This window comes from Colius striatus, chromosome 5 (genome assembly GCF_028858725.1).
Source record: "Colius striatus isolate bColStr4 chromosome 5, bColStr4.1.hap1, whole genome shotgun sequence".
In the NCBI taxonomy this organism is placed as follows: Eukaryota; Metazoa; Chordata; class Aves; order Coliiformes; family Coliidae; genus Colius; species Colius striatus.
Window position 1 is genome coordinate 29,066,977 of NC_084763.1, and position 15,783 is coordinate 29,082,759.

The 15,783-nt window shown below is 34.7% G+C and overlaps 1 protein-coding gene across 1 annotated transcript in view; it reads left to right on the forward strand.

Moving 5' to 3' along the window:
* DGKB (diacylglycerol kinase beta) overlaps positions 1 to 15,783 on the forward strand; it is a 324,193-nt gene that overhangs the window by 25,186 nt on the left and 283,224 nt on the right. Inside the window, exons 2-3 of the mRNA XM_061996392.1 lie at positions 957 to 1,033; positions 2,649 to 2,669. Coding sequence (XP_061852376.1) covers positions 957 to 1,033; positions 2,649 to 2,669 — 98 coding nt within the window. The remainder of the gene's footprint in view (positions 1 to 956; positions 1,034 to 2,648; positions 2,670 to 15,783) is intronic.

Genomic DNA, 15,783 nt, shown 5'->3' on the forward strand with positions numbered 1-15,783 from the left:
AGTGTTTATAATTTTACGTGTTTAATTACTTGTGTGACAGTGCTGTTCTTGGTGCACTTTTTTTCTAGTTTTGGGAATTTTTTTCTTGTAGACATAAATGTGATGTGAAGCTGCTAAGTTTACCTGTTTTCTTCTGTAATGCCTCTGCTACACGTTAATAATTCATGTTTTACTCTTCACTGTTGTGGCTATTATGCATGTTTGAGCATACTGCATTTTAAAGAAGTACTTGAGTTTAATTTTTTTTGTTGTATTTAAGGTGGAAAAGATTACATGCATGGGGTATTCTGAGAGAATCTGAATTTGCATGTTAGGTGTTGACTACTTATTGAAATAACTGCATGTAGCCAATTGAAAATAAATTGGAAATATTAGACTCATATGTGCTTCCGAACTGAGGGTATTTTTCACAATTCTTTTAGACAAAGCTACTGTAAAGATACTCTAGTGTATGGTCATTAAAATATCTTAGAGATCTGGAAAAATTGGAAGTTTCAATAGCAGTATTTTTTTTCTGAAAAGACTTTTTTCTTAGTTTCTCCTTTTTCTTGACATTGTCTGACGACTCTGACAGTTCCTCTACTCACTGGTAGCTGTACCAGAGGACAATAATGGTTTTCCATGGACAACTCATGTTTCAAGTAACTTGAAATAGTCCTTGCAAACAACTCCTTCAGTAATGGGCTATTTAACAATAGATTGAGTCAAAGAGTGTTTGTTTCTGTTTTGTGTTTACTTACTGATTTTTTTTTTACAGTATTGGCTGAGAGAATATAGTATATTCTCATTTTTTTTGTTCCCAAAACTCTCATACAGCTAGAAAAAATTACTGATGTAATTGAGAAAGCTTTGAGAAAAGCTGTTAGCATTTTGGTTGTTATTTCTTTAATTGCAATTCATATTATGTAAGTCAGTTTAATGTATTTTCATTTTCTCTCTCTGTATTCTTCATCCAGATTCTACCAAGAAAATTAAGGATGTCCTAGAAGAATTCCATGGCAATGGTGTGTTAGCAAAATATAATCCTGAAGGGGTAATTATACTTCTTTTTTCAATGGCTAAAAATGGTGTGGAGAAGCATTTACAAATGTTGTAGCAAATCTCAGCATTTGAAATACAAGCATATTTGTAAATAATCAGCTTTTGAGGAGTATTTGAAACTTTTGGAAAGCAAAATCAGGAATATTTGTAAGAAATAAAAGTTTAAAAACATTGCATTAGATAGACTTTAATAATTTTTTATTTGCACTATTTCTTGAAATTCTTCAATTATTTTCAATCATACAATGTTTTCAGTTATGCAAAGTGTAACTTTTTGAAGTACAAAGTAATTGTGTATTTGATGCATATTTAAATAACGCCATGTAGGTAACACATTACCAAATTATCAGTGTTTGTATATAAACAAATCAATATTTCAAGTTTTAACAAAGTCATTCCTCCAATTTTGGGGCACACGCAGGTTATGGCAAAAAGAGATGGCAAAAAAGTATGAGCACCTGGGACAACTACTCTGAAGCCAGGTGGATTGGCAGAATTTATGCAAAACTGGAATTAATAAACACAATTGGTCCTGAGACAAGTCTCTGCCTGTGTATGGTGTTCTCAGAGTTGTTCGTTTCACATAAATTCATTTGCAGAATCCTACCAATATGGTGAAACATCCAGGGATTATGTAACAGCATAGCACCCAAATCAGCAAGCAGGATGGGGGAGGATGGAAGGGGAGGAAGGAGTGAGAGTCAGACACCCTGTGATGGGTTTGGTGTCTTCATCAGACATCAAACCATTTGCTGTTACCAGATCAATATTGCATGCAGGCTAACTGACAGCATTTCAGCTATGTTGCTTAGCACTTAGACTTCAGGGAGAGGAACACATGGAAAACACAAATAGCAGTGAAGCTACTTTGGATCTAGTAGGGTTTATAAGCTCATGTTCTATGCTGTAAGGTGCTGAAATAGAAGCAAAGCGGCTGAAACTTCCTCTGCAGTTGAGTGAAAATGCCAGGTCAGACAGTTGCCTTTGCACAGATGTGTCTATATTTGTGACACACATTCAACCTGCTATGTGGATAAACTCTTTACCGAATGATTTGCGAATTGACTGTATCTGGTGAGATGAGGACTTCATGGATCGGATGTACTGTTTGAATTAATTAATTATTATCTGTAAATGACAAAAATTGACTGATCCATCTAAAATCAGTCATTGTGCAACTTTTTACTTCCATGTACTACCACATATTGTAGATAGTACTTTGTTGTTGTTGTATTTGGTAGAGGATACCAAAGTTTTGTTAGCAACTATTCTTGGCAACAATTTTTAATGCTTTGTTTGTTGTTTAAGTACACAGGGGTGAAAGACAAACATTGTAATTACTTTCTTTTGTTTTCGTTGGTTGTCTGTCATTGCACGCTTAAAAATAAATTGCTTGCACTCTCTAATGAAGACTAAAATGCTGACTTTTGAACCATTTTCTTCATGTATGTGCTAATGCTAGAAAATAGAATATTCTAATATCTTAAACCTGTTAATCTACATCACTAACCTTTCAACAAAAATCATTCTGTTATAAAATTAGAGCCTGAGTGTTATGACACTGCAGTAATGTATATATGTTCTTTCTTTCCTTGCATGCATTACAGAAACAAGATATACTTAATCAAGTAAGTAATCTTAATTAGATTTTTTTTTCATTTGTTTTTTATAGGAGCAGTATCTTTTATTTTTAAGCTTCCATTGAGATGTCACTAATAAATATTGCATGTGGCTTTTCTGGCAGATAATAGACAAATATTTGAAGCTGAGAGCAAAATGCACTCATTTTCTGCCGACAGTCTTTTTCAACAGGTGAATTTCATTTCTGTCATTCACAGTACGTAACTTTGCTAAGAGTAATTGAAAGGAATATGAAAAATAAGAACAAGTAATTAACTTGTTCCATACTTGTCACAGAAATTTCTGATCACTAATGAGATTGCATAATGGTTTGTGTTATTCTGAAATGCCAGTAACCCATCTCAGAAAAAAAAATTAAATACTTTCTCTGTAACCACATGTAGTAGGCTTAAAATTGCAGATTTCATAACCTGAATAATGCTTATAGTGTACTTAAAGCAATTGTGATCTTACAGTAATTGCAAGAGAAATGGTAAAAGAGCTGGTCATCAACCCAAGACTACTCCTGAGAAGCTTCAGTAGTGTAAAACCAGGTATAAGAATTCAATTAAAAAAAAAACTAGGGAAGAAGGTTGTATCAAATTAACTTTTTTTTTTTTTTTAAATGCAATAGTTATTCTTCTGAAAAGCCTCTGCTCTCTGCTGTTCTGTGTAGAGACACACAGAACATGAGAACAAAGAAAAAGCCAAGCGACTAAAAGAATTAGTGTTTTAGGAACCCCTCACTTTCTGATATCAAAAGCCAGTTGAGCTTTTGGAGGTGTTTTACTAAGAGCAGTACTCCCTGTTCTCCAGGTGACCAACATTATTTTTTAGTAAGCTAGGAGTGACTGTAATGGGTTGTGAAAGAGAAGGTGCTCAGGCTAAAGCAGTGTATCTAAGACCAGTCTTGAGACTGATCTCATTACTATTTTTGCTAAAAACCTCATCAAAAGACGTAGATGAATACTGATAGAATCAACTTACTAAATAAAATTTGAGAATTGTTGCTACAAAGGAAAAATCTGAATGTTATACTGGACACGCTGTATGACATTATGGACTGTAAGAAATGGAATGAAATACACTAGTGCAGAGTATAGTGTGATGTACCCTGAGATTAGTGGCACTGTTAGATAACTAGCTGTATATGTAAGTTGATTACAAGATGATTGCAAAGCATTGTTGTAGTTTGGTCATGAAGAAGAGAAATATATTACTGGAATATTGTTATAGTATTTCTGTGGCCATGGTGGTCTCAGAACAAGACAAAGCTTGTAAGGAAAGGCAATGTTTTAGGCCTACTGCTATAAAGGAAAACTAGTTAAAATTTCAAGCACAAAGAAATATTGATTGTAAAAAGTATTTTTGTGCTGTTTCCCTCAACTATATGTTTCTATTTGACAGAATATACTAATTTATTGTATAGACCCTGTCTGATATTAAGTGAAGTATTTCTGCTACAGATAGATTTAATTTTCTATAAAAAGGTATTGCAGAAACCACTGCAATTGCTTTTGACTGCTTTTGACTAAATGATGGGACAGAGCAAACTCAAATTGTAACTAATGTACAGGAGGGATGGTAGGATATGGAGAATTATAGCACATTTATTATGTGGGAGAAGTCTGTCCTTCACATGTAAGAAACTGATGACTAAGAAAGGAGTTGTATCTTTCTAGCTCCAAAAAGAAAAAAAAAAATATAGCAACTTGTGAGTATCACTAGCAGAAAATTCTACCTTTCAGACACTGGACACTCTTGTTTTTCTGGCTCTGGGCAGATTTTCTAGGGAAATAGCTTCCTGGATACCTAAACAGTTGGGAAGCCTGCGAGACAGATGCTGGTGGTCTGGTTGCAAGCCTACTTTTTAGGAAAGTGTTGAAGGCACCAAGGTGTAAAATGTTTCAGATAGTAAATTTCTGATGTGAAAGTGTTTAGTTTTGAACATTTTTTTTAATGATCTTTACTGATATTTCTGTCTTCTCAGTGTATGCTATCTCTCCTGATTTGATATGTTCTTTCTCAATCTAAGATCCCATTTTTATTCCTTTTTTAACCTATAGAATCATAGAATGGTAGGGGTTGGAAGGGAACTTTAGAGATCATCTAGTTCAACCCCCCTGCCTATACTTTTTTTGAGTTGCACCACAGCTTATGGTTAAGCTTTATGAGCCTTAAACTGCTTTCATTTATGTTACCTGTTTAATTCTCATAGTTTAAGTGGCTAACACAAGGAATATTTTGCAGTTCTCTTGTGCACTAGATACTTTTTCCAAAGTATTTAAAAGGTATTTTAGTTTTTGGTTTACTAAGATAGCACCACCAGTATTTAGATAGAAGTTGATGGAGAATTTTAAGCTGTTTTGATATTCAGGCCTCAGGAACAATTCATAGAATCATAGAATGGTAAGGGTTGGAAGAGACCTTTAGAGATCATCTAGTCCAACCTCCCTGCAGAAGCAGGTTCACCTTGACCAGGTCACATAGGAGCATGTCCAGGAGGGTCTTGAAGACCTCCAAGGAAAGAGACTCCATAACCCCTCTGGGCAGCCTGTGCCAGGGCTCCCTCACTCTCACAGTAAAATAGCTTTTTCTTATATTTAAGTAGAACTTTTTGTGTTCCAACTTCATCCCATTACCCCTTGTCCTGTTGCTAGCTACTGTAGAAAAAAGGGATGCCTCAACCTCCTGACACCCACCATTTAGATATTTATAAATGTTAATAAGATCTCCTCTCAGTCTCCTCTTTTCTAGACTAAATAGCCCCAGTTCCCGCAGCCTTTCCTCATATGAAAGATGCTCCAGTCCCTTGATTGTCTTGGTGGCCCTGTGCTGGACTCCCCCAAGAAGTTCTCTGTCGCTCTCAAGCTGAGGAGCCCAGAACTGGGCACAGGACTCTAGATGAGGTCTTACCAGGGCAGCATAGAATGGGAGCAGAACCTCCCTTGACCTGCTGGCCACACTCTTCTTGATGCGTCCCAGAATGCCATTGGCCTTTTTGGCCACAAAGACACGTTGCTGGCTCATGGTTAGTTTATTATCAATCAGGACTCCCAGGTCTCTCTCTGCAGAGCTGCTCTCCAGCAGTTCAACTCCCAACCTGTACTGGTGCATGGAGTTGTTCCTTCCCAGATGCAGGACTCTGCACTTGTCCTTGTTGAACCTCATGAGGTTCCTCTCTGCTCAATTCTCAAGCCGAGATCCCGCAAGATCCCGCAATTCAATCGAGATCCCGCTGAATGGCAGCACAGCCTTCTGGAGAATCAGCCAGTACTTCCTCCTAGCTTGGTGTCATCAGCCAACTTGCTGAAGGTACACTCTGTCCGCTCTTCCAGGTTGTTGATGAAGATGTTGAACAAGACTGGCCCTTCTAATTTAAAGAATATGCTACTGAAAGCTTCACTACTTGTAAAGGGAAACAAATGAAAAAATCCAAAGTGAATGATCACACTGGTGTCTGGTTTATTTTTAAAATATTTTATTTGAAGAGTGACAGACTACTCTGGAAATATTTCAGCTCATCAAACAGAATGAAAACAGTATAAATGATACCCATTATAGTACTGAGTTACAAAGTATGAAAGATGCTATGTTCTTATCCTGGTGTGAAATAACCTTGATGAAACAACCACAGAAATATATTCCTTTAGAAAGGAAACTTTTAGTGTATTTCTTGATTTTTATATTGCCATTAGTGAATATTTAAGATGGATGCATTTTGGCTCAAGTATACATGCAATGGTGCAATATATATGCAGAATTGGGAGTTACAACTATTTATTCTGTTAGTCATCAGTGATAATTTCTTATTATTTAAGTACTAAGATGCATTTGACATCAACGGAAAAGTATTTTTCTGTGCTTTTAAATTATTATAATTTTAATTTTATTACTCTGCTTTCATTTGATTACTACATGTCTTAATGCTACGAAAGAAATAGCAGGAGAGAGGTGTTTGGCTAATGGGTATTTGTTCTCTGACAACATAAGAGAACAGCATTTCATGTTGAAATTCTGTTTAATATATAAGAAACTTCTGAACCCATCAAATGAGTACTGTGTTGTTGCTATATTGTTTTTGATTTTCATCTTATTATAACAGTTGGGTAATAAAGGACTATGTGGTGCTTGTAAACAATTCTGTAGGTGTTTGTAACCTGATCAGACACAGGGTAAGTATATTTTATTTATCTACAAGTGATATTATCTAGAAATTGCAGGCAATAATGAGACTCTAGAACAGCCTAGTTTTTGCTAGGTTCTGGTTCATATCTATAAACATATTCAAATTACTGTAGGTTTATATAGACTGAGTAAGAAAAGACAGGGAAGAGGATATTATGTAGAGTATTTAATTATTAATTAAATTATGGGGGATTTTGGGGTTTTTTTTATGAAGAATAATTTATTCTGCTGCAGTATAGTGTTATGATGATGGTTGCAGTTACAATAGCTTCACCTGCTTGGTGGCATCTAGGTGCTGTTTATGAAACTATATGGAGAAACAAAATGTTGAAAAAATGCTAGATGGGAATTTGGATGCTGCTATATCTAAGAAATAATTTTATTTGGTTACCAGAACTTTCAAAATGAATTACTTGAAAAATGTATTAAATGAAATGCTTAAATAGAATCATAGCATCACAGAATGGTAGGGGATCCTTTAGAGATCATCTAGTCCAACCTCCCTGCAGAAGCAGGTTCACCTAGATCAGGTCGCATAGGAACATGCCCAGACAGGTCTTGAATTTAAACCAAACTTTACCCTGATGCACAAAAGAAATCTCCATGAGGAATTCCAACTTTAATTTTAATTTCTGCCATACAAACATTGGAAATACATGTTAAACATCCGAAACTTATGCATTTTCATGCAATTCATGTTTTCTAACTTGTTTAATCTCTCTATGTGGTCTCTGCTTCTACTCCCCCAGTATTTTGGCAAAAGTCAGATTATGGACAGTCAAAGTAAAAAAATCTTCAAGACTTGAACTTTTGCTGAGGATCCTTTAGCATTCCTTTTCACAGCTAATCATGTATTTTTCATCAATATGCAAGTAACGTGTGCAATTGTTGGCATAGCATAGCATTATGTGTAAATTAATGCCCTGTAACATTTACTACTTTTTCAACATCTAATTTTTCAGATATGGGGTCAAAATAAATTGTTTAAAAATAAATATTCAATTAAGAAGACCTATCTACAAACAAAAATAACCTGAGGCTATTACTGTCAGTAGATTAAAGGTGATCATACTTTGCATTTTTTGTCACCATTTGGAGATCAGGCAACTTTAGAAGTAATTAATTGAAAATTAAATTTCAACAGAATTCTGGTTTTGTTATCTCTGAAATTTTCTCTTTAGTAAATGAAAAACTTATTTCATGGAAATTTGCTAAAATGACTGTTTTTTTACTTTCCCCTTCCCCCCCCCCCCCCCCCAAAACTCTGTTTTTCAGGATAATTAAAACAGTAGCTTAGTTGAAATATATTGTACAAATTTAAAAGAAGGAAAAAAACAAAAGAGAATGTGGTATTTAAAAGGAAATTATGGGTGAAGATTAATTCCAAACACTAGATTATGTCTTACTGCCATTTATGTGGCAAGGAGAAATAAAAGAAGTTATACTATGCCTTCTTGCCCTGACCCATCCACAATGCAACTGCTTTGTCAACAGACTATTAATAAAACTTTTTTATGCCTTATGAGGAGAAAGAAAGTGAAGTGATAGATTTTCTTCCTTCTTTCTATGTGTGATCCAGTAGAACTGGTGGTTGCATTTACAACAGCTAGTAAAGCATCTGAGGTAGTTAGAACTCTTCTATTGTAGTTCAGTGTTAGGGCAGATCTTGAGTTGAAAGCTGTCAGTTTTTCTGACTAGATTATTTATTCTCATCAAATATCTTAATGTGATGTGAGTTAAAACATTACAAAGCATAGTTAAAACCTCTGAAAATTTTCCTTTCTTACACAATCATAGAATGGTAGAGGTTGAAAGGCACCTTTAGAGATCATCTAGTCCAACCCAGTTAGCTCCCTTAGCACTTGTGGGTGCATCCCACCAGGAAAATTGATTTGTGGGTATCCAGTTTGTCTAACAGACCCCTAAACCAATCCCTCTCAAGCACGGGATGATTATATGCAGTATTTGGATCTCGATTCTGGTATCTATTGCATTGTGTAGATCAGCTGCATCTTAAATTGCAGGCAAAACCTCAGCCACAGTGAAGGCAGATCAGGGTCTTACTTACAGAGAGTGAATACAACTGAACTATAAAATATAGCATTCCACACTATTCTGTAATTTTTAGAGGGCCATTTAAGCTATTAAAAGAAAAAACAAACTGAAACCCTTTAACAACAGAATATCCATTTACATGAGACAACTTCTACTGGAAACAACAAAGGTACCTATCTCTGCAGTGCCCACAATAGGTTTTCATTCAGAGCAAGGCCAGTTTCTATTTAAGATGTTTCACTCAACTACAGATCTACTACAATAAAGGATGCAAAATTGCTTTACTTGTATATGTCCTATTTTTCACTGAGAAACCATGTTCTATGTGTTCTCATTATCAGGATATACTGAGTTGTGATGTCTATACCATGTAAAGTTCTATGTATGTTGACACAGAACATACACATAAATGCATAAATCTTCACAATATGTATATTTGGATTTTTCTTCATCTTACATTTCTGTGTATCATAGTAAAGAAAAGAGCAAATTATAAAATTGCATAGTTTAACTGCAGTAAAAGAAGTTGAATACTTACAGTATGGTATTTCTTTTTTGTTAAATTTTTTTTCTCTCACTGGTTCCCTATTTCTCCTGCCCACCTCATGCATCAGTTCTGCTCTGTAAGGTGGAGAAACAAGGGATGAGTTCCCACGGATGACTTTCCTTGCTTATAATCACATTCATACTTTGGGGCAATGCAGCCTGAAATGCATAATTTAGGGAATACTAACTTCTGCTTACCACAGGGCAAGAGGAAAAGCCGAATTGGTGTGTGGGATCCAATAGCTATATGAATGCTTTTTAACTTGTAAGAAGTAAGAGGCTAGTGAAAATCACTGACAGTGTGTCAAATTGCTGGCTTATGGTTTCCTGTATGTTCTTTCTTCTGATTCCAATTAGTCTTACGTGCATTATTCCTCAGTGCCCAGCAATACAGCTTTTCACTGTTAAACAGATAAATTGTGGCAAATTTTGTGACATCATAAATTTTAAGAAAGTAGAAAGCAACATTGTTGTATACAACCATGATCAGTCCTATTGAACGTGTAGTAGAACAGGGTACATTTCCTCTGGACTGGGGAAAGAGAGGTTTCTGTTCTCAGCAGAGACACTGGAGTTCATAGAGGTGATCCTATGCTTTCAGTTAGCCATGATAGATCTTTTAAGGCTGATCTGTTAGTAGGATCAACCTACTAACCTGGCAATTCATATGGAGTTCAGCCTCTTTCTCTCCTGCATACAAGGTGTTAGTAACCATTCTGCTGTCTGTGTGGAATCATGTTTTAAGGTACCTCCATAACCCGTAGTAACCATACTTAGAAGATCAGAGACCTGAGCAGACCGTATTTTTAACTGAGCATTGTTCTATATGTCTAATAAAAAAAATCAAGACACCTGAAATTGTCTGTTACTTTACAAAGCATACCCATAGCTGCTATTCAGAAACCAGTCCTTCAATTACTGTTTTTCTTGAGATTTAGAGACTCACTCTCTATGAAATAACGTTAAATTAGTGTAATGTACATATCAGTGAGTGCTTGAGAAGAAACAGTGCTCTTATAACAGTAATTGTTGATTTATTTATTTTTTTAAGAAGCATTTTAAGCATAGACTGACCTTCATCTCCTTTTCTTTGGAGTCATACGTATTCTGGGAATCTGAGATTCAAAAAAATGATGTAGAGTAGAGGAGTAGAAAGAGAAGCATTCTTCAGTGATATTGGTAATCTTAAAAGCTTCTTGTCACATGGGAGATTACATGAGGTAACTGAAAATAAATTTGCACACAGCCATGATAACGCTATGAAAAACGGTGATCACTTAATGTCAGTTTTGTAGAATTCCATACAGTAACAGAGGCATAAAATTCCAGACTACATTGTTAATTGAGAATAAAGTGAGACTTTTAATACCTATAAAAATTCAAAATGTAACGTTTTTGCTTCTTCAGAAGTGACAATTTTTTGGTCAATGTAATCAGTGTCATCCCAGAAACTCTCTTTGAAAAATGTAATTTATCCTGAAAAAAAAAATTATTTATCTTATCAGTTGCCAAGACTTTAACTCTCTTGGTGACGTTTCAACTCTTTGCAGTCAAGATTCCTTAGTAACTTTTTCTTCTATTTCAGTTATTGTTGAATGATTCGTTGGTTTATTTCTTTTTATTGTGCTTGCTGTATAGGTTTTCCTGTGGCATGTTGAAAAGGATACACTAATGATCAGATTCCTTAGGTGAAGAAGGAAAAGAAAAGTGCAGGGTAAAGAATTTTCTACAAAATTAGCTTTTTAAATGTATTATGATAGAAAAATAGGAAAACCTCTCACAATTCTTGGTCAAAGCTATTAAGGAGTTTTTTGCGGTCTGTTTCAAATCCTACCATTCTGTGATTTTAAGATACCTATAAGACATTGCAACTGAGTTCCTGATTTTTATTATCTTATTCCAAGAATATTATGATGGGGATAATTCTTGGGCTAATTATTTCTGGTTTATCCTAGTTCTTAAACAGCTAAGAGAAAAAAAATTCTTCAAAGTAATGTGAGTTGGCAGAGCAAATCCTAATTGTGTTTTCAGCTTACTTGTAAAGTGAAGGATATCATAAGCTTTAGAAAAATTTCCACCACAACACATTGATTGGATATGCGTTCTTTAAAAAGACAAATTAATCTGAAACCAAAGGTCTGGGCAAATCTCTCTGTATTTGCATAGTCAGACATCATAAAAGGAATGTTCTCACAGTATCTGAAAATAAGACAGACAAGTCTCTTTTGTTTCACTGTTACAAAAACTACTGCTGCTGTTCTTAAACATAAGAAAGTACTAGTGAGTTATTTGTAATGATGGAAGTGTTTGTGTGCTATCTGTTCATGTCATTAACATTGAAAAAAAACCTTCTTAAGTATTGTGGACTAATGCATATTTGCCAAAATCTAATTGTAAAATATATGGACTTACTCTAGTCCCAGAGTCACTGAGTGACTTCATTGAAAAATCTGTAGTTTGCTTTTTACTGTCTTTAATAAATAATACTGTAATTACATATACATAATATTTCTTTAAATGTATGCAATATATACATTTGTTCTCTTTATTTTAGCATAGACTTAGACCCAAAATGGGTTACTTCCACTCTGAGTGAAGGTAGCACCCAACACTGGTATCGCAATTTAAAAAAAAGAAAATAAATAAAAAGGTTGAGGGAACAACAAGGGAATTCAGCCATGCTAAGTCCCACTGGGGAGGTGTCTGTAACAGGTTTTTCTTCCAAAAGGTAGGAAGTCTGTCCCTTTATAGCAATCTTCCAGTACCTAAAAGATACCTACAAGAAAGCTGGGCATGTAGTGATAGGACAAGGAATAATGGCTTTAAACTGAAAGAGATTAGATTTAGATTAGATATAAGAAAGGTGCTCTTTCTGTTGTCTCCTCACTATCACAGTAACAGGTTGCCCAGAGAGGCTGTAAATGTCCCATCCCTGGAAATGTTCAAGGCCAGGTTTGCTGTGGCTGTGAGCGACGTAGTCTAGTGGAACATGTCCCTGCCTCTGGACAAGGAAGTTGGACCAAGATGATCTTTAAGATCATTTCCAACCCAAACTATTCTTTTAGTTTATGACTTTTTTTGTGCTTTCAGAAGGAAATACTGGTCTCCATTGCATGTGGTACATGGTGCCTTTTCTGATGTTGGGGTTTCTTTGTGAGTGTATCTTTTGAGACCTGATAACACAGATTTATGTATGCTAAATTTAAGAGTGAGGCAAATAAAGAAGTCTTCAATCCAGTGAAGACTGTAACATTTTTGTTCATGTTCTGTGGACACCTTAGGATACTAAAGCAGAAAACCTGAAGAGTTTATCCAATATAAGTCTTTAATGGATTAGTACTACTTGAGAGAGTCCTTCAAGATCCCAGTATGAGTAAGGGCATCAATGCAATACAGATGTCCATCTTTAGGCATCTTGGTTCCTTTTTTGAAGTGATGCATATTGTTCTTACTAGATTGTAATTATCTGCTTGATTTAAGAGTTATAAAATCAAAATAAGAGATTTCGTAGTCTACACAGCTTTGTGAAGAAGAAGTCATGCCTTGTTACTGTGCATTAATGAATGGACACAGTTAAAGGCAAAAATGACTCCTTAGGGTCCCTTTCTCGGTAAATCTGTTGTATTACTAGTTGGATGCAGTGAAGAAAATCCAGCACCACCTTTCCGTGGTCTGTTGGTTATTTAGAACTCATGATAGACTTTGGTCTGTTTCTTCTTTTTGAGCTTATTGTAAGAATCTGTTTGGCAGGAGGTTACAGAAAACCATTACTTATGGATTAAACTTTTCTTGGCAGTTTAATGCTGGGATTAGTTTAGAAATTTTGTGGATGATTAATTAAATGTTATGGATTTTCCATCATGTAAAAAAAAAAGTGTATTTTAAATTTTTTCTGCATTGAGTCATAGTACAGTTTCGTGTTTGCTTTTAGAAAAGCTAGAAAATGTTTAATGGCTGACACATTCTATTAGCTAAAAATAAATGAAAAGGTAAAACTGTGCAGTTTTGCTTCTCTCTTCTGTCCATTTTCCTTTCTTTTTCTTCAAGATGGCTGTATAACATTTCGGCACATTGAAAACATCAGTAACATCTATAAATGGGAAATGGCAATAAGAACTGCTTCTGAAATAGTAGTGAAATTATTTTTTAAATTTGTGCTATAGTTTAAATTACCTGAAACTCAGTCGTATTTTTGAATATTCATTATTTTATAAGTCTTATTTTGGTGGGTTTGAGACATACGCAGCTCCAGTAAACTTGGGGAATCAGTTATTTAACATAAAAAAAGGAGAAATCCTGTTATACAGGATTAATATAGACCCACCTATCTTTCTGTGACCTACAAGCAAGGCTTTAATCAAAGATAAAACAACACAGATTTTTTTTCTTCCTTCTCTTCCTCTCTCCTCAGAAGTTACAGGTTAAATGATTTTGAAAGTTCTTTGGTGTTCCTCTGAATAACTGTTGGCTGCTTCAGCAATGTCCTTATATATCTCACTGCTATGTTGAAAATTTTCCTGAGATCCTTAAACTTGTGATCATAATCTCCCTCTGCCCTCATAGGCTCTTGTGAAATGGACTGAATTAATTCATATGCCAGGTTAATTGTAGTCAGTTTGGTACATCCTCTCACGCTCTCATGCCCCTCACTTGGGAAATGTAATGGAAGATGCCTTCTGAAATGCTAAGTCCTTCTTTCTCGGGTTCATTTGAATTCCACTGGAGCTTCTGGAAGCCAAGCAACTGTTAAAAATTAAGCAATTAGTCTGCATGCTTAAGAAAATAACATCTACCGTTACAGCTTATATATTATTCTGGTATTACTGATCTGAACTGTTTAATTAATACTTGCAATGTCATTAAAAGAAATTATTTTCAAACCATAGCAAAAATTATTGAATATTTCATCTGAGAAATTCTGATATGACAGTGAGATGTAAAAGGAAGATATTGTGGTTTACATAGCAAAGTGAGCATGATCCATGTTAGTGTGGAAAATTAATGTTCTCTGCTTTCTTTTTTCCATCTTTTTGGTTACTAAAACATTGTGTAATTCCTTTGAAAAGTAACTATGCCTTAGGGGAAATGCTAGTAATGAGAGGAAGGCTAGTTAGTTAGTGAAGGATTTTAATATTTTAAAGGAGTAAAGTTTCATGAGGGAAAAAGTACAATACTGTATAACTAGAGAATAAATAAATGCTCATAGTGTTGCTTCTTGTTCTCTCTTCTGTGAAAGTTATTTTAAATTAAGCTGAGAAAATGTTTTTAGTCTTTATATTTTCTATTCTAAATGAACCATACTCAATACTAAAACCTTTACTTGATGGTAATACTCTTAAACATATAAGTCTTCTGCGGTGATCCTCACTGGATTTCTTTTAAGGAATTATTTCATTTTTCTACAATTACGTAATGGCTTATGATGTGAGAGAGATGATAAAGAACCAAAAGTAGATTCTATTAGAATCCTATTAGAATAGTAGATGCTATTAGATATGCAACATCTGAACTGTATGAATGTTTCTGCTTGCCTGGGGTAGTACATGTCATGGAGCATGTTAGAGGATGAAGCACTTTCAGCTCAAGAAATCTGGCTGTATAACAATCTTATAGAGCAATCACCCACTTTCTTTTTTCCTTTGGTGAGCACCCTAATCAGTGGCGGTGAGGGTATTAAATATAATTAATGGACATTGCAGCCTAGTCATATGTTACTTTATTTGTTGTCTTTACTGGCCAGAAAATATAAGGCAGTTTAGAACACTGAGTTTGGAGGACAGTGAGGTGAATGATAATTTGACCATCTTTAGAAAATATTGAAAATTGTGACAATCTTTGAGAAAGAGAATCTTTGGGAAGAAAGAAACACATAGTTTTAACCTTATTGATTATTCCAAATCACTACCTAGGTAAAATTCTGAGCCCACAAATGGAAAAAATGTAGCATTAGGGATTTAATTATTGCTAGCAGGTTAGTGGACCGATGTCACTCAGGCAGCAGTTTAAATGTTTAAGCTGTAAACTCAAGGAATACTTTTAACAGTCTATATACATAAAATCCACAGATTAGGTAAATTTAAAGAAAAAGCTTTATGCAATACAGAGATATTTTACATGTCCATCTACAAAGCTTAATTTAAATGGGATTATAATTTGTTTTTCTGTTTGCTTTTTTCACTTAGTTATTCCTCTTTATATGTAATTTAGTTAAATAGCTAAACATATTCCATTCATGAATAATCTAACAAACCAATTTCACATTGTTGAAGTCAACTGATTTAATGATTAATCTATTTGTTATTCTTGTAGAGAAATACATTTACATAGTGTAAA